This window comes from Oncorhynchus gorbuscha, linkage group LG20 (assembly GCF_021184085.1).
Source record: "Oncorhynchus gorbuscha isolate QuinsamMale2020 ecotype Even-year linkage group LG20, OgorEven_v1.0, whole genome shotgun sequence".
Classification (NCBI taxonomy): Eukaryota; Metazoa; Chordata; class Actinopteri; order Salmoniformes; family Salmonidae; genus Oncorhynchus; species Oncorhynchus gorbuscha.
The window spans coordinates 9535394-9559100 of NC_060192.1; the positions used below are offsets into that span (position 1 = coordinate 9535394).

A 23707-nucleotide genomic window follows, 5' to 3' on the forward strand; every position below is an offset into this window, starting at 1 on the left:
TCCTTGAGTGGTCCAGCCAGTGCCCAGACTTGAACTGATTGAACATCTCTGGAGAGACCAGAAAATAGCTGTGCAGCGACACTCTCCATCCAACCTGACAGAGCTTGAGAGGATCTGCAGAGAATAATTGAAAAGGCTCTAAATACAGGTGTGCCAAGCTTGTAGCATCATACCAAGATGACTCAAGGCTGTAATCACTGCCAAAGGTGCTTCAACAAAGTACTGAGTAAAGGGACTGACAACTTAAGTAAATGTAATATTTCAGTTTACATTTTTTACAATGAGCAACATTATCTAAAACGCTGTTTTTGCTTTGTCTTCATGGTTTATTGTATGTAGATATATGAGGGGAAACGATATTTGAATCCAGTTTAGAATAAGGCTGTAACGTAACAAAATGTGGAAAAAGTAATTGTGTCCGAATACTTTCTGAATGCACTGTATACAAAAGTATGTGGACAGGCTGTAATCACTGCCAAAGGTGCTTCAACAAAATACTGAGTAAAGGGTCTGAATACTTCATACTGAATACTTACTTTAAATTTGATAGCTCCTTTTTCTTTTTTTGCCCCCAAAAAATGTAACGTGTTTTTGCTTTGTCCTTAAGCCATATTGTGTGTAGATTGAGGAAGATTTTTTTTAAGTACATTTTAGAATAAGGCTGTGTGTCACTCCCTGGCCATAGAGAGGCTTTTATTCTCTATTTTGTTTAGGCCAGGGTGTGACTAGGGTGGGCATTCTATGTTAATTTTCTATGTTTTGTATTTCTTTGTTGTTTGGCCGGGTGTGGATCTCAATCAGAGGCAGCTGTCTATCGTTGTCTCTGATTGAGAACCATACTTAGGTAGCTTTTTCCCACTGGGTTTTTGTTGTTAGTTGTGTTCTGTTTTTGTGTCGATACCAGACAGCACTGTTTTGGTTATTCCCTTTGTTATTTTTGTATTTAGTGTTCAGTGTCAATAAAATAACATGAACACGTTGCACTTTGGTCCTCACCTTCTTCCACCATCAGCCGTTACACTGTGATATAACAAAATGTGGAAAAAGTCAAGAGGTCTGAATACTTTCTGAATGCACTGCAGCAGAATGATTGAATTAGCATTATTTGGGAACCCCCCCATCCATTTGAGGGGACTCATGTCCAGTGGCGACCTGTCTTTCAGAGCCCCGCCTGTTTTGAGCCCCACCTGTTTAGCTGTTTTGCATGTAATTTCGGCATTCATTTGTGTACCATATCAGTTTGCAAACAATGTACAAACAAAAGTATCCCTGACTTAATAAAGCCGCATACAAATATGGTATTTTTCTTGAGTCAGATAGCTCCAAATTGCAGGTGTTTTAGCCTAGCTCCGCGCTTTCTGTGGTGGAGGGGCAGCCAGCGAAAATACAGAGCCGTAGGCGTTGGTAATCTTCTCTTAAAGTGCCATGATAGGCTCAGTGTTCTATTATTCACGGGGACACTATGTCACCGCAGATTCTATAGGGCGAGCTGGGCAGTTCAACCCCCCATTGGGTGCTGCCATGGATTTACATTAGAAGTGTCCATCCAAGAAGGCTCAAGGCCATTGGCCACAGATAAAATGATGTCCAATCACGGGATATCTACCGTAGCTTTGATTGGACTGATCATGTCAACATCACACTTTCAAAATATTAGCTAGCATACTATACATGCTTATACTTAGAGCTAAGTGTTACTGATTTAAGAATAAACATTATGAATTTACTGAACATAAATGTGATAATGTTTGCGTGTGTTTCAAAAGTCAAAACTCACGGTGACGTTTGTTATTATTGAAGGAGAATGCAGTTCTTATCGACTTGCAGAAATCCACAAGGAGTCAGTAGAAACCATATTTCTTTAAGCAAGTCAGCCATATCAGCTATGGTTTTTAAAAAGGCAGTAAATGAGGCTGAATGAACTGTTTTGCTGCCAGATGAGGCTCCGCTGATAACCAGGTGTAGCGGTGGTAAGAATTAACATCATGGTGCTGGAAGGAAAGCTCTGCTCTTGGGTCAGCTTTATGTAGGCCTGACTGCGGGCAATGTTTGTCACTGTTAAAGAGCAATTCATATATTGTTTAGCGTTGTGTAGCAGCTTTGCAGGTATACATCTAAAAATAATTGGCTGAGTTTGCCCCACCAAGATTTCCGTGCTAAAATTCCCACTGCTCATGTCTCATTCATCTTCAACCGATCGCTACCTGCACCTACCCACCTGTCCAACATCACTACTCTGGACGGCTCTGACTTAGAATACGTGGACAACTACAAATACTTAGGTGTCTGGTTAGACTGTAAACTCTCCTTCCAGACCCATATCTGTTATGCAGGTGAATGAGGACCCAAAAGCGACTTGGCGAAAACAGAGTCTTTATTCCAGTAAAGGAAATAGGCAATACTCCTAGACAAATCAGAGCAGAAAACAAAACATAAAAAACTAATTCCACTCGTAGAGACGAGGACAGACTGGAGACTCGACCATAAACTGTAGGTTGCCTCGGGAAGGCACCGACCGTAGCAGACTCAGACACCTGCTCACACGCAGCATCTGAGGGAAACAAGACACAGCACGGCGAACAATATACAAGGATCCGACAGGACAGAAACGGAAGACAAGGGGAGAAATAGGGACTCTAATCAGAGGGCAAGATACGGAACAGGTGTGAAAAGATTAGATGATTGATTAGGGGAATAGGAACAGCTGGGAGCAGGAACGGAACGGAACGAACCTAATAAGACCAGCAGGGGGAAAACGAACAGAAGGGAAAGCAAAATGACAAGACAATATAAGACAAAACATGACAATATCAAACATCTCCAATCCAAAGTTAAATCTAGAATTGGCTTCCTATTTCGCAACAAAGCATCCTTCACTCATGCTGCCAAACATACCCTTGTAAAACTGACCATCCTACCAATCCTCGACTTTGGCGATGTCATTTACAAAATAGCCTCCAATACCCTACTCAACAAATTGGATGCCGTCTGTCACCAAAGCCCCATATACTACCCACCATTGCGACCTGTACGCTCTCGTTGGCTGGCCCTCGCTTCATACTTGTCGCCAAACCCACTGGCTCCATGTCATCTACAAGACCCTGCTAGGTAAAGTCCCCCCTTATCTCAGCTCGCTGGTCACCATAGCATCTCCCACCTGTAGCACACGCTCCAGCAGGTATATCTCTCTAGTCACCCCCAAAACCAATTCTTTCTTTGGCCGCCTCTCCTTCCAGTTCTCTGCTGCCAATGACTGGAACGAACTACAAAAATCTCTGAAACTGGAAACACTTATCTCCCTCACTAGCTTTAAGCACCAACTGTCAGAACAGCTCACAGATTACTGCACCTGTACATAGCCCAATCTATAATTTAGCCCAAACAACTACCTCTTTCCCAACTGTATTGTATTTATTTATTTATTTTGCCACCATGGACTTTTTTTTGCCTTTCCCTCCCCTCTCACCTCATTTGCTCACATAGTATATAGACTTGTTTCTACTGTATTATTGACTGTATGTTTGTTTTACTCCATGTGTAACGCTGTGTCGTTGTATCTGTCGAACTGCTTTGCTTTATCTTGGCCAGGTCGCAATTGTAAATGAGAACTTGTTTTCAACTTGCCTACCTAGTTAAATAAAGGTGAAATAAATAAAAATAAAAAGTCAGCAGGTCTGAGACCCCCTGGGCCCCCGCAATTTGCACTCTGAGCTATGTGTTTGTTGTGTAAAAATGGGCTGTATTTATGGTGCAAAAATAAATGGAACCATATTACCACTAGATGATGCTATCACTCAGTTTGATGCAAAGCTACCTGGTCCTCAACCAGACCGCTCTCTGTGTAAACACCCATTCTCTTACTTAGCTTATTAGAAGAGGTCTCGCATTTTCTATTTACCTCAGTGATCGTAATTTGAGTAATTCAGCAGATAGTCTTATCCAGAGCGAATTACAGTAGTGAGTAAATACACACACACAAACACACCTGTCTCTCTCTCACTCACTCACTCACTCACTCACTCACTCACTCACTCACTCACTCACTCACTCACTCACTCACTCACTCACTCACTCACTCACTCACTGCTGAATATCACTTAAGCAGAGTAAGAGCTCCAGTGGTGTGTCTAAAGATGCTATTGACTTTGCAGTGAAAGAAAGAGAGACTGCCATGCCATGCTGCCCCTGCCAAGTTTCCCCTCCTCAACATCACTGGCCTGTCCTATGTACTAATAATGACCGCTCAATCCTGGTCTGACATGGACAGACAGGGAATATTTTATGGATCCTTAAGTAGTTTTTGCGAGTATCTGAACATTACTTTACTATTTATATTTTTGACAACTTTTTACTTTTACCTCACTACATTCCTAAAGAAAATAATGTATTTTTTTTACTCCATTTTTTACTCCATACATTTTCCCTGACACCCAAAAGTACCAAAAGTTACATTTTGACAGGAAAATGGTCAATTTCACATACTTATCAAAAGAACATCCCTGGTCATCCCTACTGCCTCTGATCTGGCGGACACACTAACAAATGCTTCATTTGTAAATTAATGTCTGAGTGTTGAAGTGTGCCCTGGATATGCGTAAATAAAAAATAAACAATTGTGCCGTCTGGTTTGCATAATATAAGCAATTTGAAATTATGAATACTTTTACTTTTACTTTTGATACTTAAGTATATTTGAGCAATTCCATTTACTTTTAGTATATTTAAAACAAAATACTTTCAGACTTTTACTCAAGTAGTATGACATTTGAGTACTTTTTCCACCACTGGTTGAAGCATCCATCATCAATAGGAATGACAACCGGCGTGTTCTCAGATATTCAAAAACGTGTCTTATAAGAGTAAGAGAACAAGAAAAAAGCCATAGATGTTGTAGTTCGGAGGAAGGGAAGGGAAAGAGGATACCTAGTCAGTTGCACAACAGAATGCATTCAACCGAAATGTGTCTTCTGCATTTAACCCACTCCCTCTGAATCAGATGTAGAGTAGCTGTGCTCAATTTTTTTCCAGAGTCAGTGTCAGCTGAGGTAAAATAACTAGAGCAGCTCATAGCCCAGCCTTCCAACCAGTCAGTCAGTCAGACGAGGACAGTCTCTGCCCAGAGCACAGTCAGCAGTGGTGGAAAATATATACTTAAAATATACTTAAGTATCAAAAGTAAAAGTATGAATACTTCCTAAATGCTTATTATTAAGCAAAGCAGGTGGTACTATTTTCTTGTTTTTAAAATGTAAAGATGGTGGCACACTTCAACGTAATTTACAAAAGATGAATTTGTGTTTAATGGGTCCACCAAATCAGAGGCAGTAGGGATGAACACGTTATTTTGTGTGTGAATTGGACCATTTTCCTGTCATGCTAAGCATTCAAAATGTAACGAGTACTTTTGGGTGTCAGGGAAAATGTATGGAGTACAACGTACAATATTTTCTTTAGGAATATAGCAAAGTAAAAGACATGTAAAAGACATGTTCCCAGCACAGTAAGATGTGCAGACACAACACTGAGTTCAGCAGGAGGGTGGACTAACACTGAGGGGTTGCCTTCAGCACACACACACACGCACGCACACACACACACACATATTAAAGGGCAGGCATAGCGGGGTGCGTGTGACTCATGCCTTGATAAAAGAGGTCTGACAATGTAATGGGAAATTATTTGATTTGGATTTTATTTACTGTTGATATGGATTTATATGGAACGTATTGGAGCAACAACGGCTCAGCTGCGAAGTGGTAGGCTACACAAGCTCACAGAATGGTACCGCCGAGTGCTGAAGCATGTAGTGTGTGTAAATCGTCTGTTGCATCACTCACTAATGAGTTCCAAACTGCCTCTGGAAGCAACGTCAGCACAATGTTCGTCGGAAGCTTCAGAAAATGTTATTTTTATTTTTATGGCAGAGCAGCCACACACAAGCCTACATTTGGTGGAGGAAGAATAATGGTCTGGGGCCGTTTTTCATGGTTCGGATTAGGCCCCTCAGTTCCAGTGAAGCGGAATCTTAACGCTATAGCGTACAATAACATTCTAGACGATTCTGCTTCCAACTTTGATGCAACAGTTTGGGGAAGGCCCTTTCCTGTTTCAGCATGACAATACCCCTGTGCACATAGTGAGGTTCATACAGAAATGGTTTGTCGAAATTGGTGTGGAAGAACTTGACTGGCCTAACCTCAACCCCATCAAACACCTTTGGAATAAATTGGAACGCCCGCTGCGAGCCAGGCCTAACTGCCCAACATCAGTGCCTGACCTCACTAATGCTCTTGTGGCTGAATGGAAGCAAGATCCCGCAGCAATTTTCCAACTTCCAGTTGAAGGCCTTCCCATTAGAGTGGAGGCTGTTATAGCAGCAAAAGGGGTACCAAATCCATATTAATGGCCATGATTTTGGAATGAGATGTTCGACGAGCTGTCCTCATACTTTTGATCATGTAGTGTATGTAATAAACATAATTGTATGTGGGGGAAGACACAGACAAGACGCAAACAGACACATTCCCTCGGGACATGGGAAACAGGAGTTACTTACCATGTGAGTAAAATATTTTATGTCATTTTCACTTTACAGTTACATTGACATTTTAGTAATTTAGCAGTTGCTCTTGTTCAGAGCAACTTACAGTTAGTGCATTCATCTTCATCACTTGTTAGTCTATAACTACTGATGTTCCTACCTTTGACCTGTTTAACTGCCAGTATCAAATGCCTGCCATTGTTGAAGACTGAGCCATGGACACATTGATAATGAATCGAAATCTGGAAAAAATTGGAAAAAGTGAAGGGGGTCTGACTACTTTCTGAATGCACTGTACTTAATGAACCACAGCAACAGGACAGGAGCTCAGCAACCAACGTGAATTAGACTACAGATCTGAGAGGTCCTTACTGTACAAGCATTAGACAGCCTTACATTGTGTTTTAATATCTCGACATCATAATAACTGAAAGTAGAATAACATATAAGTCTACTTACTGTTGGCCTACTGTTTCTGCCTGAACTCTTGACCTGTAACAGACCCATATCCTCATCAACATTAATCACAGCAGGATACTGTCGAGACCTCCTCTCCATCACCGGCACTTAGAGATAACTACTACCCACAAACCCCTTCTCTCTCTCTAATCGTCCTGTTGTGTGTGGCGCCATGGTGATGAGGTCTTAATCTCTGGCACAACGCTAAGGCAGGACAGATGGCCACCACCTGACCAAGGAACCATAGAAACAGCACCCCGCCTCTTGAGGTCAAATATGTCATTCGTCATGGACACTGGTGAAATCTACCGCGTTACTAACGAGTTACTATCTCCTGACGAAACTCTAAAGATATAAATATCTCTTACATCAGTCAGTCAATTAATTCATTATTATTTACCTTATCAGTCTCATTCTGAATGTCGCAAAATTCCCTAGCATAAATGATGAATCAACGATATACAAATTGGCCTAAATATTTATTTACTAACTAACTAAATAATCATACAGAAATACATAAACACGGTATAGTTATTGGTTACAAACACAATGCAATGAAAGGTCTCTGGTGGACTAAACCGATATGACGGCTTGTTACACAAAATGGCGGATTCAAAAGAGAGGGAAAGAGAGAGACAACGGAATTCCACGATCGTACATACAGCTGATAAGTATGCTCATGGAAATGTGAATACTTTGCTCATGAACAGGCGCTCATTTGAAAGAATTGCAATGTACATATTTACGTGTGCATGTCTTTGCTGTCTCTCTGTTGATAACACTCAATCCATCTACGGGAAGTAATTCAACAGAAAGTCTCTGGTTGTCCGCCTGAGGTCAGCATGTCCTTTGTAGCTGTAGCGTCTCTGTCTCTGGGTGTCTGTTAGACCGGATCTTCCAGAGGAAGTGTTCGTTCGAATGGATCTTTCAAATTACCACCCGGTGGTTCTTGTCAAATTTACTAGACTAAACAGCTCCAGTCCTCTTCTTCTTCTTCTTCTTTCAGAGTTTCTAAGCATTTCGTACTTTTCAGCTCACGCTGTCAGTCACGCTGGTCTAATGTAGAGCTAGATCCTTTTACACGCCTGTAGCAATCCGGCAATGTACTGGTCTCTAGAGATTTCAATGCCTACCATTTCAACGTGCAGCCACGCTCCACGTTTTTCTCATCTCATAAAATCTAACCATTCGTGACGTCCAGTTCAACCGCATCCGCCTGCTTGGTCTGGTATGTTAATTCTTCACGAGGGGTTTTATGCACTCTGGAAAATGGGGCGTTCCATGACGCCGACATAATGTCTGTGCTCACGTGGGTGTGGTCACTGACTGGGTAAGACTTTATATGAACAACTATTCTCCCATTTAAAAGGCTAACATCACATCTTCTCACAAATAGTTTCATATTTAATCATATAAGTTCCTCAACATTTAGATGTGAATCTGATAACTGGGCTGTATATATTTGTAGAGGTACAGTTATTTAGTTATACCGTCCTTCATGATATCACAAAACAACAACTGTTGGACTTGTCTATTCTTTAAATACCCACGGATCATTCCCAATGTTTGGATAACAGAAATATTGTTTTATTATCCAGCCTTTTGATGTTGTAGATCAGAGTAAATGACCTCATTTAAATTTTCATGTGTATAACTTCTCTAAATGTATGATCCCATTTGCCCATTTTTTTAAATAATCATTCAAAAATGTATAAAGACCAAAGACCAAAACATTCAGTCTAGGTGTACCTTAATTCTATTTTTTATTATTTTTAGCAATTCTCAATACGCCTTTTAGGGGCTCTGACAGTCCTTTTTGGTCGTTCTGCTGTTCTGACTGAATTGTACATTTCTAAAGGCATTTTACACTTCAGCAGTATCCTCCTGATGATCCTCAGTCCCTTGCGTGAATGGCTGAAGCCTTAGATCCACTCTGTTTTGTCTCAGTTGTGATCCATGCTCTGTTTGGTACTCATAGGATCGCGATGCAACTTCTCTCTGCACACACCCTTGCTGCATCCAGGTTCCTATAGTGATGTCTCTGAGTCATACATGATCTCCAGGTTTCAGTTCAGGCAAGTGTCTTGCACTTTTGTCGTGTCGCTGTTTTTGTTTGTCTTTCTGGTCTTCCTTCGTGAGGTTGACTTTGTGAGCACCTCTGGGTGTTAGCCAGTCCTCATGGACGGGTAGGTTGGTTCTAATGCGACGTCCCATCAATTTTGTGCAGGTGAAAGTCCGTTCTGCAGCGGTGCGCTGCTGTAGATCATCAGATTTTTTTGTTTGTTGTGAAATCCTCATTTCCATTGTGTGCCTTTTTCATCAGACTTTTGACAATTTTGACTGAACTCTCTGCTAAGCCGTTGGACCTTGGGAAGTTGGGGCTGGAGGTGTTGTGTCAGAATCCCCAGTCATTAGCGAACTATCGGAATTCGGAACTTGAGAACTGCGGGCCATTGTCCGAGTCCAGTTCAGACGCAGCCCCATGTCTTGCAAAGACTGATTTCAGGTAGGTGATTACAGCTTTGCTGGAGGAAGTTGGCAGTGTTGCTACTTCAGGGTAGTTTGAGTAGTAGTCGGTAACAACAATGTGACTTTTGCCATTGCTGTCAAAAAAGTCAACTCCAACTTTGTAGTTGGGTACTGAATGAAGCATTAGTGGCTGTCCTTGCTGCTTTGGCCTGTAGGTCAAACACAGTTCACATGAAGCAGTGGTCTGGCTGATTTCCTTGTTCATTCTTGGCCAGTACAATACTTCTTGTGCTCGTTGTTTGCATTTTTCCTCACCCAAGTGGCCCTCGTGTATTTTCTGTAGCATATCTTTGCGTGGTGTCATGGGAATGACAATCTTGTTGCCTTTGAACACTATGTCATCCACAACGGTGAGCTCTGCTCTGCACATCCAGTAATCCTGTATTCTCCTTGGACAGTTGTTTTTCTGTGCAGGCCATCCTATCAGTGTTGTTTCTTTCAACTCTGTTATTGTTTGGTCAGCTGCGGTCTCTCTTTTGATCTGATCCATTCTCTCAGAAGACACAGGAAGTGATGCTACGATCATGGCGGCGTAGGCCTGAATCTCAGTGTTTTTCTGTGTGTCGAAGCTCTCCTTCTTTTCGACTGCTCGGGAAAGAGTGTTGGCGGCGAACGTGAACTTTCCCGGAGTATAGATCATCTTCACATCATACTTTTGCAGTCTGAGAAGAAGAAGTTACAGGTCTGTGAGAGCCAGAAATCTTGCTTGTTTGTAGGTGACCAAATACTTATTTTCCACCATAATTTGCAAATAAATTCATTAAAAATCCTACAATGTGATTTTCTGGATTTTTTTTCTCATTTTGTCTGTCATAGTTGAAGTGTACCTATGATGAACATTACAGGTCTCTCTCATCTTTTTAAGTGGGAGAACTTGCACAATTGGTGGCTGACTAAATACTTTTTTGCATCACTGTATATCTTGACCAAAAATACAGATGCCTTTTAAATTCTCATATGTGTTAACAAATATGATTAATAAATCTGTGGCTAAAATAAATAAAATATGGGTGGGAGATTGGACAACCATGTCTAATTCCTCTAGTAATAGAGAAACGAGGGTATGTTCTTTTACTCATAGCCACCAAACTGCTAGTATCACTATACATCATCCTTATCACTTTACAGAAATTCTCCCCGCACCCAAAAGTAGAGAGAGTTCAAAAGTAGAGTTGTGCTCTAAAGTGTCAATCATTTTTACAAAATCTAAAAACAATATATAACCCCATCTTTTTCTATGAACTCACTGTAAACTTTTTTCAGCCTATTAGCATAGACATTGGCTTATGACTTATAGTTGCCAACAACGTGATTGGTCTCCAATTGAGTAAAAGAGAGTCCTTCTTTGGTTTTGGGAATAAGAACTGCCATGTAGTATCTATCATTCATGTGTTTGACTGTTATTTTATAAATTAATTACATACCTCGTTCAATTATTATGCAAATAAATTAATCATATAACAATTCATTAAGTAGTAATCTGGGAATCTGTCACCAAGGAAAAAGTTATTTAACGAGTTACTATCTCCTGACGAAACTCTAAAGATATAAATATCTCTTACATCAGTCAGTCAATTAATTCATTATTATTTACCTTATCAGTCTCATTCTGAATGTCGCAAAATTCCCTAGCATAAATGATGAATCAACGATATACAAATTGGCCTAAATATTTATTTACTAACTAACTAAATAATCATACAGAAATACATAAACACGGTATAGTTATTGGTTACAAACACAATGCAATGAAAGGTCTCTGGTGGACTAAACCGATATGACGGCTTGTTACACAAAATGGCGGATTCAAAAGAGAGGGAAAGAGAGAGACAACGGAATTCCACGATCGTACATACAGCTGATAAGTATGCTCATGGAAATGTGAATACTTTGCTCATGAACAGGCGCTCATTTGAAAGAATTGCAATGTACATATTTACGTGTGCATGTCTTTGCTGTCTCTCTGTTGATAACACTCAATCCATCTACGGGAAGTAATTCAACAGAAAGTCTCTGGTTGTCCGCCTGAGGTCAGCATGTCCTTTGTAGCTGTAGCGTCTCTGTCTCTGGGTGTCTGTTAGACCGGATCTTCCAGAGGAAGTGTTCGTTCGAATGGATCTTTCAAATTACCACCCGGTGGTTCTTGTCAAATTTACTAGACTAAACAGCTCCAGTCCTCTTCTTCTTCTTCTTCTTTCAGAGTTTCTAAGCATTTCGTACTTTTCAGCTCACGCTGTCAGTCACGCTGGTCTAATGTAGAGCTAGATCCTTTTTACACGCCTGTAGCAATCCGGCAATGTACTGGTCTCTAGAGATTTCAATGCCTACCATTTCAACGTGCAGCCACGCTCCACGTTTTTCTCATCTCATAAAATCTAACCATTCGTGACGTCCAGTTCAACCGCATCCGCCTGCTTGGTCTGGTATGTTAATTCTTCACGAGGGGTTTTATGCACTCTGGAAAATGGGGCGTTCCATGACGCTGACATAATGTCTGTGCTCACGTGGGTGTGGTCACTGACTGGGTAAGACTTTATATGAACAACTATTCTCCCATTTAAAAGGCTAACATCACATCTTCTCACAAATAGTTTCATATTTAATCATATAAGTTCCTCAACATTTAGATGTGAATCTGATAACTGGGCTGTATATATTTGTAGAGGTACAGTTATTTAGTTATACCGTCCTTCATGATATCACAAAACAACAACTGTTGGACTTGTCTATTCTTTAAATACCCACGGATCATTCCCAATGTTTGGATAACAGAAATATTGTTTTATTATCCAGCCTTTTGATGTTGTAGTTTTGGCTGTAGAAAGAGTGTATTTACTTATTAATAATCACTTCAAGATCTTCAGATATAATACATTAACATACATGGATGAAATGCTTTACCTAGTCTGCCTACTTTTCTCCAAATTAAAGAAATAATATGTAATTTCTCACCTTTCTCAATCCATTTGGCCTTGAGTGGATGAAGGCACGCTGTACCTTATCGTTGTATATGTCATCCATTTCATGTTGCCATTTAGCAAGCTCAGCTTTTTTCATCGTCATTTAAATCAAGTTTACTGCTTAGCCTGTTAACATCAACAAAAATATAATTATTTTTTGAGGTAGCATTTCATCCGTAGTGATGGCAAGACATCGAATTCTGAATTGAATAATTTCCCATTTGTTGGTATCAGAAAGAGCAGAATCGAGACAGGTCTCTCTGATAAATCTTTAGACTGTAAACAAAAATGATAATTATTGAAAAGAAAATAGTTACATTTCCAGTGTCCTTTAGAAAAACTATTGTCATCATCAAAACAAAAAGAATGGACAATGGTCTGTCAGAGGAGCTAAGGAAATACTACATTCACTGACAAGATTCAGAAGATTGGACGATACCAAACAATAATCAATTCTAGAGTTGAATCTTCTGTCGCTAGTTGTAAGAGTTCAACCAATAAAATAGTTTTAAAAGTTCGATTCTGAGAGCGCTAAATATCGGAAAGTTGAAAATTGGAGCGGAAATGAAGAATTGAGTCATTAAAACAATGGGCTGAATGCCTGGTGGGATACCTATCCATCAGTTCATCAGGGGCAACCATTATAATCACCTCCAACAATAATATTTTCTGTTGAGTAGTCGTTTTTTTCAACTCAGTTAAGAGTTTGCTAATAGATGATAGAAGAAGATTGTATGTTAAAACCTTAAATAGTTACCAATATGTAACGTGACCCATTATATTTGAAAACAGTAGTTATCCAGAGACCCTCATCATCACATGTGCTTTCTAAAACTGTACTTGGAAAATGTCTGAAAGTGATTGCCACACCAGCAGCATGAGATGAGCCATGATCTTGTCACCCTATTGTGAAGTCCAACATTTTAAGTCAACACCTGAGGAATATGTATCTTGTTCAGGGATAAAAAGGAAAGAGAAGTGTTGAAGGAGAAGAGTATCTGAGAAAAAGAGTTGTCTGGAATAAACAGGGACCCTGAATAATATAAAAGTAACATAAGCGCTTTAGAATTATCTTGACGAACAGTAACGACCATATAAAAGAAAAGTAATGGATATATTGTGTAATAACATATCTTGTGTTAATAATTTACATCTTCAATTGAACTCTCAAACTTTAAATGAATAAATAAAACTCTGAAGGCTAATCAAGCCATATGAAGGAAATAAATTGAGATTTACTTACATGATATCGATCATGAAACAAAGTGAAATAATTAAAACTGACTGATATTTTAGCAAGCCATCAAATGACAGCAAACAACAAACACACTTTGTGTGCTTACCTTGGTTAATGTTTACATACTAAACTCGCCAAAACAAAACAATATGGCCCTATGCAATATCACCTACAGTGCCCTCGAAAGAACTTTTTTTTCCACATTTTGTTACGTTACAGCCTTATTCTAAAATGGATCAAATTTAAATAATTCCTCAGCAATCTACACGAAATACCCCATAACGACAAAGCAAAAACAGTTTTTAGAAATGTTTTCAAATGTATTAAAAAAGAAAACAGAAATACCTTATTTACATAAGTATACAGACCCTTTGCTATGAGACTCTAAATTGAGCTCAGGTGCATCCTGTTTCCATTGATCATCCTTGAGATGTTTCTACAACTTGATTGGAGTCCACCTGTGGTAAAAATAAATTGATTGGACAAGATTTGGAAAGATACACAGTTGACAGGTGATGTCAGATTAAAAACCAAGCAACGAGGTCGAAGGAATTGTCCATAGAGCGCTGAGACAGGATTGTGTCGGGGCACAGATCCGGGGAAGGGTAACAAAAAATGTCTGCTGCACTGAAGGTCCCCAAGAACACAGTGGCCTCCATCATTTTTAAATGTAAGAAGTTTGGAACCACCAAGACTCTTCCTAGAGCTGGCCGCCTGGCCAAACTGAGCAATCGGGGAGAAGGGTCTTGGTCAGGAAAGTGACCCAAAACCTGATGGTCACTCTGGCAGAGCGCTACAGTTCCTCTGTGGAGATGGGAGAACCTTCCAGAGGGCAACCATCTCTGCAGCACTTGACCAATCAGGCCTTTGTTGTAGAGGGGCCCAACGGAAGCCACTCCTCAGTAAAAGGTACACGACAGCCAGTTTGCCATTAGGCACCTAAAGGACTCTCAGACCATGAGAAACAAGATTATCTGGTCTGATGAAACTCTTTGGCCTGAGTTCCAAGCATCATGTCTGGAGGAAACCTTGAACCATCCCCACAGTGAAGCATGGAGGTGGCAGCATCATGATGTGGGAATGTTTTTCAGCGGCAGGTACTGGGAGACTAGTCAGGATTGAGGCAAAGATGAATGGAGCAAAGTACAGAGAGATCCTTGATGAAAACCTGCTCCATAGCTCTCAGGCCCTCTGACTGTGGCGAAGGTTTACCTTCCAACAGGACATCGTCCCTAAGCATACAGCCAAGACAACACAGGAGTGGCTTCAGGACAAGTCTCAGAATGTCCTTGAGTGGCCCAGCCAGAGCCCGGACTTGAACCCGATCGAACATCTCTGGAGAGACATGAAAATTGCTGTGTTAAGCAATGCTCCCTGTCCAACCTGACAGATCTTGCGAGGATCTGCAGAGAAGAATGGGAGCAACTCGCAAAACACTGGTGTGCCAGGCCTTTAGGGTCATACCCAAGAAGACTCAAGGCTGTAATCGCTGCCAAAGGTGCTTGAACAAAGTACTGAGTAAAGGGTCTGAATACTTGTGTAAATGTGATGTTTCAGTTTTACATTTTTATAAATTAGTAAAAATGTCTAAAAACTGTTTTTGCTTTGTCATTATGGGGTATTGTGTAGGTTGAGGAGGCGGGGAAAACTATTTAATACATTTTAGAATAAGGCTGAACCTAACAAAATGTGGAAGAATTCAAGGGTTCTGAATACTTTCCGAAGGCACAGTATATGCTGTGTTCAGATAAACGCTTGCATGAATAAAGGAAGTGTGATCATAATCATTAGGATAAGATATCTTAAATTCCCCCTAGCCTTCAGATGGCAGCCAAATGGCACACTTGAACTTGATACTGTATGTGTTTTTAGGCTATGGATGAGAAAGTGAACTTGACATTTCCAAACGTTTATGCGGCTTCGCGATCTATTGACAGCAAGGGTTGCATTAAATAGGCACAATATTTTTTTTATGATGCATTTGAAGTGAATTAATTCGCAAAAACATACAGACAAAGCATTCACTGTGAAAGTTGATACAAGTAGGCCCTTCATACTGTATATAGGCTATGTGCAGCACTTTGTTCAATTTATCTGAATCAGTTATTTGCTTTCTTGCTCAAATCGCGAGCAACACCTGCCAAACTCAGACATTTCCCTCAAAACAAAGGAATGTCAATTCACACGGGACTACTTTACCCTAAAAAACAGTAGGTCACTCTGGCTGGAATTGTTACTCTCCTGCCATGTAGAAATTACTGACATGGCGGATTCGGACAGGAGGAAAATTACAGATGTGGTGTTTTGTGCTCATGCGCCTTAAATAGATTACCCCACCTCCTCCATTAAAACTAATCTTGTCCGAATAGGGTTTATGTCATGGATAGAGTATGTGTTCTTAATGTGGACACTTTGTGTCTGTGTGTGTGTGTGTGTGTGTGTGTGTGTGTGTGTGTGTGTGTGTGTGTGTGTGTGTGTGTGTGTGTGTGTGTGTGTGTGTGTGTGTGTGTGTGTGTGTGTGTGTGTGTGTGTGTGTGTGTGTGTGTGTGTGTGTGTGTGTGTGTGTACATTGTTCAATCAATTGGTGAAAGAGAGCCTCAAATACCACATTAATTTGTACATATCCACTGTATACATGAATTGCGGCATCGTTGGTTCCTGTTTCAAACACGTCTTCGGTCACGTTTGTGTGGGTCAATCAAAAATACCCTAATGATTTGACGACAATAGATTCTCCCACAATACAGGTGATGGCTGCAGGATGAACTTGGAGAAGAGCAACTGCAGGAACATGCAGTTGACTGCAGCCAAAACTTCAATAACTTTGAACACATGATTTTTTTGATAAAGTTCATGCACTCGACATGTAGGCGCAAGTTGGACCATTTTTATCCCCATAATGCAAAACACTTTGAAAGGAGGTGACCAACCTGACAGATCTCATCTCCTTAACATCTCCTTAATTCACTGTAAAACCAAATAAGTTCTGGCTAGTGATTCCCCCAAAATATCTGTTAAGAAACGTATAAAGCTGAAGTGAGCAGTACTACCTTAATATGAGTAATACAAATGTTTTTTAGAGTAAGGTATATGTAAGTTTAATGACCCCACTAAGCCACGCACGCAATAATTTCCCAATGTGCCTTGCCTTTTCGAGTGAATTGTGGAGTTACCACCCATGACTGTATTTGTTAGTGACAGACATGATTGTTGAATTCATACTTTGTCAGTTCTGTGACCTTCACCAAGCGAGACCTATCTAATCGCACTTAATATATCTGGGTACATTTATTTAAAGTGATTTTGTAGTCATTACTCAAACTGATAGTGTCACAGTGGGTTCAAATTTGAGATGTATCAGCTGTAAAAACAAAACAAATTATGCCCCCACTAAGCCACGCCTCCAATATATACTGTGTGCTTTGTCTTTTTCGAGTGAATTGTAGTTACCACCAGGAGCACAACTTTCACTGAAATTGCATTTTTTGTCCCCCCCAGTTTTAGTATTGGAAAGTGATAGGAAACGAGGCAACGGTGTGCTTTTGTCAAGTCCTGACCATGGAAAGCCTGTATTTTCTATGGTAGAGTAGGTCAGGGCGTGACTAGGGGTGTTTAGTCTAGTTTATTATTACTATGTGGGGTTCTAGGTTTATTTTTCTATGTTGGTGTTTGTGTATGATTCCCAATTAGAGGCAGCTGGTAATCGTTGTCTCTAATTGGGGTTCATACTGAAGTTGCATTTTTTCCACCTGTGGGTTATGGGATATTGTTTATTTTAAGTTGCTGGTTAGCACTGCATTGTCGTCACGGTTCCTTTATTCTTTATTTTGTTTTGTATTTGCTTAAAGTTTCACTATCATTAAAATATGTGGAACTCAACATACACTGCGCCTTGGTCCGACCATCATTATTACGAACAACTTGATAGCTTTAGGACCATGCGGACGCTTCCGAGCGGTCGGGTAGGCTGTTTGGAGTGTTTATCCGACTGCATATAAGGAATATATATATATTTCTATAAGTTCCCCCACTTCTAAAAACAACAGTTTTCGTTACCACCCATTGCTGTATTTGTTAGTGACAGAGACATGGTTGTCAAATTTGTTTAGTTTCAGCCATGTGGCCTTCACCAAGTGAGTACCTAGATGCATGTTATCATTATAATTAAATTATTTTTGACGATACATTACATATCTCATAAGGCCTTAATTTGATGCCTAGCTTCACCCCAATAGAGTTGCCTAAAACTAATGGTTTTACATGCCACATCGGGTCTGCGAGTTGGGTTGCAGAATTCTGTTCATTTTCCCCAAATTCCCAGATTTTCAAAACATCCTGGTTGAAGGATCTCCGGGAACCTTCCAACTAGGATTTCTGGGATGCTTGGGCAATTTATTATAATTTTGCAAGTCACGTTATGCTGATTTGCAAAGTGATGTGTAATTCCTATTGGAATTAGTGACGTTACATTTGATACCACAAAATAAATAACGTCGTTTTCTAAACTATTCTAATATGTTGGATTTAATGCACCCGTTACTGTGATGGTTGTTCCAGTTTAGATGATTGAGGTAGTCTCAGCATTTCATCTTCTTTACTCAGTCATTTTTTTAATGCAGGTTGTGTGGTGATTAACAATGCTACTTGTTGGACATCCTAATTCCGGTTGTATTAAAATAGGGCGTACACGTCACTTTGCCAGCCAATACAATGTGGTTTGCTGGCCTTAATGTGGCTTTTAAATCAGGAGATTCCTAACACCGCAGTGTTAGGTTATAACCAGGTCCTCAAAGAAAGGCCTTACGATGGATGTAAATGTAATGTAATGTCATAAATAATAAAAAAATTAAAACCAATAAGGCTGGTGAAATTGTTCATTGAGGGTTCTAGGAAGAACCCTCCAAAGATAAAATGGTTCTCGGTACCGCACCTTCATAGGGGTTCCATGAAGAACCTTCAGATGATCAAATGTTTCTTGGTAGAAACCTTCATAAAGGGTTTTAGGCATAACCCTTCATAGTGGGTTATAGGTAAAACCATATACTCTAAGAACCCTAAATAGAGGGGTCTAGATTGAACCCTCTGCAAAGGATTTTACCTAGCACCAAAAAGGGTTCCCCCTATGAGGACAAAACGAATAACCCTGTATGGTTGGTTATACGCACCTTTTTTTCCTAAGAGTGTAGCTGTCTGGCTTTCATGTCCTTATCTTTTGAACACTCCTTTCATGTCAAAAGCGTCTTCTCTTTTTACATAATTGTCAGACAGTCAAGATAGGCTTTGTTCTAATTAATATGCACACATCTGTTTATTGTGATGTATCTTATCATATCAAAAACTGGGGATTCACAATGAGGGGAGCTGGATAATGTAATTAAGGGAATGCCGTGATATTATCAAATCAAATCAAAATCAAATGTTATTTGTCACGTGCGCCAAATACAACAGGTAATTTGACTTAAGGCACTTGGGAATGAACGGCATATATGCAGTTGTAAAACAAATCTAATGCAATATATCGTTTTACTAATACAACTAAAAAGGTCTTTGTTTGTGGATAGCGAATTGCATTTGTGGAAAGCGATTTACATTTGTGGATTGGTGATTTACATTTGTGGATTGGTGATTTACATTTGTGGACTGGTGATTTACATTTGCGGAAAGTGATTTACATTTGTGGATTGGTTATTTACATTTATGGTAAGTGATTTACATTTGTGAAAACATTTGGCACGATATTGATCCCATAGTTGATTCGCTGTGGATGGGAGCAAGAGCGCACCAGAGCACCAATTTATCGCGTCCCTCTCCTCCCCCAGTTGCAAATCATGACACATTGTCTAGGGGTATAAAAGCAGGACCACTCCTTTCACGGCGCACTGTAAGTCTGGTGACGATCACTCAACTCCGTAGCCGGACAGGGGTGTGTGCTGCCTGGTGTGAATGCGAGGATGGCGACGCTTGTGGAGTCCGCAGATATTGAGACTTTAAGCAGCTCGAGCAACGTTATGGCATCCCCGATGTCCGCGAGTCTCTCGCACCGTTTTGTTGACAACAAATTTTACCTGCTTGTGGTTATTGGGGAAATGGTCACGGAGGATCACTTGAAGTGTGCCATTGCCGATATAGAAAAAGGTAAGAAGATTGAGGGATGGGATCCTATTACGATTCTGAGGATGTGGGGTAGGCTAGCCTATGATGGTAGCGTCAGCAACAACATGCTTTGTCATAGGCTACAACTATACTCTTATCTTATTTGGAATATTGTGAGAAGAACTAGCCTAGGCCTACATCACGCGCCAAGTCTGGATCCATGCTTTTGTAACTTAGGCTACTTTACGCATGACACTATCTAATTTTGGATGTATCCACTTCCATAGGCATTATTGACAATGATGCTCTCGGGCAACCAGAAAAAGACGTGAACATGATTGTGTTGTTGTTAAAGTGATGTGTTATTGCAAGCTGCGCGCACGGCCCATCCCAGTGTGCAAATCTGTGGTTAACGCAAATCAAACAGATGGCATCGGTCCACACCTCAACACCCTTTCTCCCTTCACCTTCCTCCATACACCATTTCTATAGGACAGAATATAGTATGTTATGGAAAGGTATAGCCTACTTTTCCATAACATAATATATTCTGCAGTGTTACTTTAAATCAGTCACACACGTGGAAAAGCTGTCGGATTCGGGAATGATTCAGCATTCTTATTGTGCGTCAATGAGACATGTTTTTGCTTTTCTTGGGGATGTGATGCGGATCAGGGCCAGGATATAAGACCACCTGCGTCAATACATTTGTCATGTTTTGGTTTAGTGCATCCGTTGTTTCGTTGTCGGAAATGTATTCATAGGCCTACTGTTATAGAGGGGCCAGGGCCTATATTGTGCCCTTTACCCACACCTAAACTATAAATATATATATATATATATTTTGGTGTTGCATAGCATCGCTACACTTTGCATTCGAACTTACTGAGACAGCTTTTGTTCCACTGTGTCACATTTTGCCTACGGGAACAACAAAGGAGGGTGTAGGCTAGGCTTCTTATTGGCCGGTGTGCGCACTCCAATAGTTCCATATTTTGAACACTATGTTGCTTTATGTACATGCGTGATAACACTCCTATTGCTGCTGCATCTTAAATCATCCACCGTGCCCGCCCCAACAGGACCCATCCCATTCCTCATACTTGCTTTCTCATTCCTGTATCATGGTCTCTCTCATCCGACACCGGCATGTAGGCGTGGCCCACTCCGCACTGCGGTCCCTACGGAAAGTCGTAGGGAGCAGTAAATTCAAACATAAACATAAGGCGTTTGGGAATGACGGTGCTTGTTTCGTCTGTCAGCATTGGTTGGGCCTTGGGTGGTCATACAGGTTGGCATGACAAGAAGAAACTGTGGCGGTAGAAAAAAATGTGTGGCGGATTACAGCGCCATGTTTCGTAAACGTGTGGAACACTGAAAAAACTGCTGAGGCCTACTGCACAGGAATGATCAATGACAATTAATGCTGTGGTTTTCTCCTATATTCTATTGTTTACAGTATAAACACACTATTAACAGAATTGCGTGGATTATAAAAACAACATATGATGGAATCCTACACGTTCATATTTTAGGCCATATTCACAAAAAAAATATGTTTATGCTTAGTAGATGGGGCCTATATTTTGAAGAGTTATTTATGAATTATGATGGCAAATCTGTTCATATGCCTTTGCTAAGAATGCATGCTTTACATTCATTTACATTTACATTTAAGTCATTTAGCAGACGCTCTTATCCAGAGCGACTTACAAATTGGTGCATTCACCTTATGACATCCAGTGGAACAGCCACTTTACAATAGTGCATCTAAATATTTTAAGGGGGGAGGGGGTGAGAAGGATTACTTTATCCTATCCTAAGTATTCCTTAAAGAGGTGGGGTTTCAGGTGTCTCCGGAAGGTGGTGATTGACTCCGCTGTCCTGGCGTCGTGAGGGAGTTTGTTCCACCATTGGGGAGCCAGAGCAGCGAACAGTTTTGACTGGGCTGAGCGGGAACTGTACTTCCTCAGTGGTAGGGAGACGAGCAGGCCAGAGGTGGATGAACGCAGTGCCCTTATTTGGGTGTAGGGCCTGATCAGAGCCTGGAGGTACTGAGGTGCCGTTCCCCTCACAGCTCCGTAGGCAAGCACCATGGTCTTGTAGCGGATGCGAGCGTCAACTGGAAGCCAGTGGAGAGAGCGGAGGAGCGGGGTGACGTGAGAGAACTTGGGAAGGTTGAACACTAGACGGGCTGCGGCGTTCTGGATGAGTTGTAGGGGTTTAATGGCACAGGCAGGGAGCCCAGCCAACAGCGAGTTGCAGTAATCCAGACGGGAGATGACAAGTGCCGCTTCCTGTTTGAGGCAAGGTCGTACTCTGCGGATGTTGTAGAGCATGAACCTACAGGAACGGGCCACCGCCTTGATGTTAGTTGAGAACGACAGGGTGTTGTCCAGGATCACGCCAAGGTTCTTAGCACTCTGGGAGGAGGACACAATGGAGTTGTCAACCGTGATGGCGAGATCATGGAACGGGCAGTCCTTCCCCGGGAGGAAGAGCAGCTCCGTCTTGCCGAAGTTCAGCTTGAGATGGTGATCCGTCATCCACACTGATATGTCTGCTAGACATGCAGAGATGCGATTCGCCACCTGGTCATCAGAAGGGGGAAAGGAGAAGATTAATTGTGTGTCGTCTGCATAGCAATGATAGGAGAGACCATGTGAGGTTATGACAGAGCCAAGTGACTTGGTGTATAGCGAGAATAGGAGAGGGCCTAGAACAGAGCCCTGGGGGACACCAGTGGTGAGAGCGCGTGGTGAGGAGACAGATTCTCGCCACGCCACCTGGTAGGAGCGACCTGTCAGGTAGGACGCAATCCAAGCGTGGGCCGCGCCAGAGATGCCCAACTCGGAGAGGGTGGAGAGGAGGATCTGATGGATTCATTCCCTAAGGGATTTTAAAGGGAAAACTAGACATTTGTTTTGAAACCTTTTTTAATATTTATGCATTTGTTATTATTATGTGTTTGGTTGCGTTCTTGGCTAGCTTGTTGCATGTGTTGTTTAATGTCAGATATCAATCAGGAATTGGACACAGCTGCATCATGCTGTGCACACAGTTCCAGTAATGCTTCGTCATCTTCTAGCAGGGCATTTTCTCTCCTGATGAATCAATCAGCACAGACCAGGCTTCACCCTTTGGTGTTCTACTGTTTGTGTCTTCATCACCTCCATGATGTTATCCCTGGACTTGACCGTGTCCAGACTGCTTGCAAATACGTTGCACCTTATTTTGTCCTATAGGCCTACTGGTTGTTATCTGCACTTTGGGGTCAATGTTGTTACTGTCTTGTATTACAGTGTGGCAAAAAAGTATTTAGTCAGCCACCAATTGTGCAAGTTCTCCCACTTAAAAAGATGAGAGAGGCCTGTAATTTTCATCATAGGTACACTTCAACTATGACGGAGAAAATGAGGTTAAAAAAATCCAGAAAATCACATTCTAGGATTTTTAATGAATTTATTTGCAAATTATGGTGGAAAATAAGTATTTGGTCAATAACAAAAGTTTCACAATACTTTGTTATATACCCTTTGTTGGCAATGACAGAGGTCAAATGTTTTCTGTAAGTCTTCACAAGGTTTTCACACACTGTTGCTGGTGTTTTGGCCCATTCCTCCATGCAGATCTCCTCTAGAGCAGTGATGTTTTGGGGCTGTTGCTGGGCAACATGGAATTTCAACTCCCTCCAAAGATTTTCTATGGGGTTGAGATCTGAAGACTGGCTAGGCCACTCCAGGGCCTTGAATTGCTTCTTACGAAGCCACTCATTCGTTGCCCGGGCGGTGTGTTTGGGATCATTGTCATGCTGAAAGACCCAGCCACGTTTCATCTTCAATGCCCTTGCTGATGGAAGGAGGTTTTCACTCAAAATCTCACAATACA

At 41.1% G+C, this 23707-nt stretch overlaps 1 protein-coding gene across 2 annotated transcripts in view; it reads left to right on the forward strand.

The window, feature by feature from the left end:
- Nucleotides 1–17767: 17767 nt before the first annotated feature.
- The window catches only part of LOC124007330 (microtubule-associated protein 1B-like), a 63946-nt gene continuing 58006 nt past the window's right edge, over nucleotides 17768–23707 (forward strand). Inside the window, exon 1 of one of the 2 annotated variants that reach the window (XM_046317816.1) lies at nucleotides 17768–17859. In XM_046317816.1, the coding sequence (XP_046173772.1) occupies nucleotides 17844–17859 (16 nt within the window). In that variant the 5' untranslated portion in view covers nucleotides 17768–17843. Of the gene's footprint in view, nucleotides 17860–19576; nucleotides 19862–23707 lie in introns of those variants that run through there. The other variant, XM_046317815.1, reaches the window with a different exon arrangement.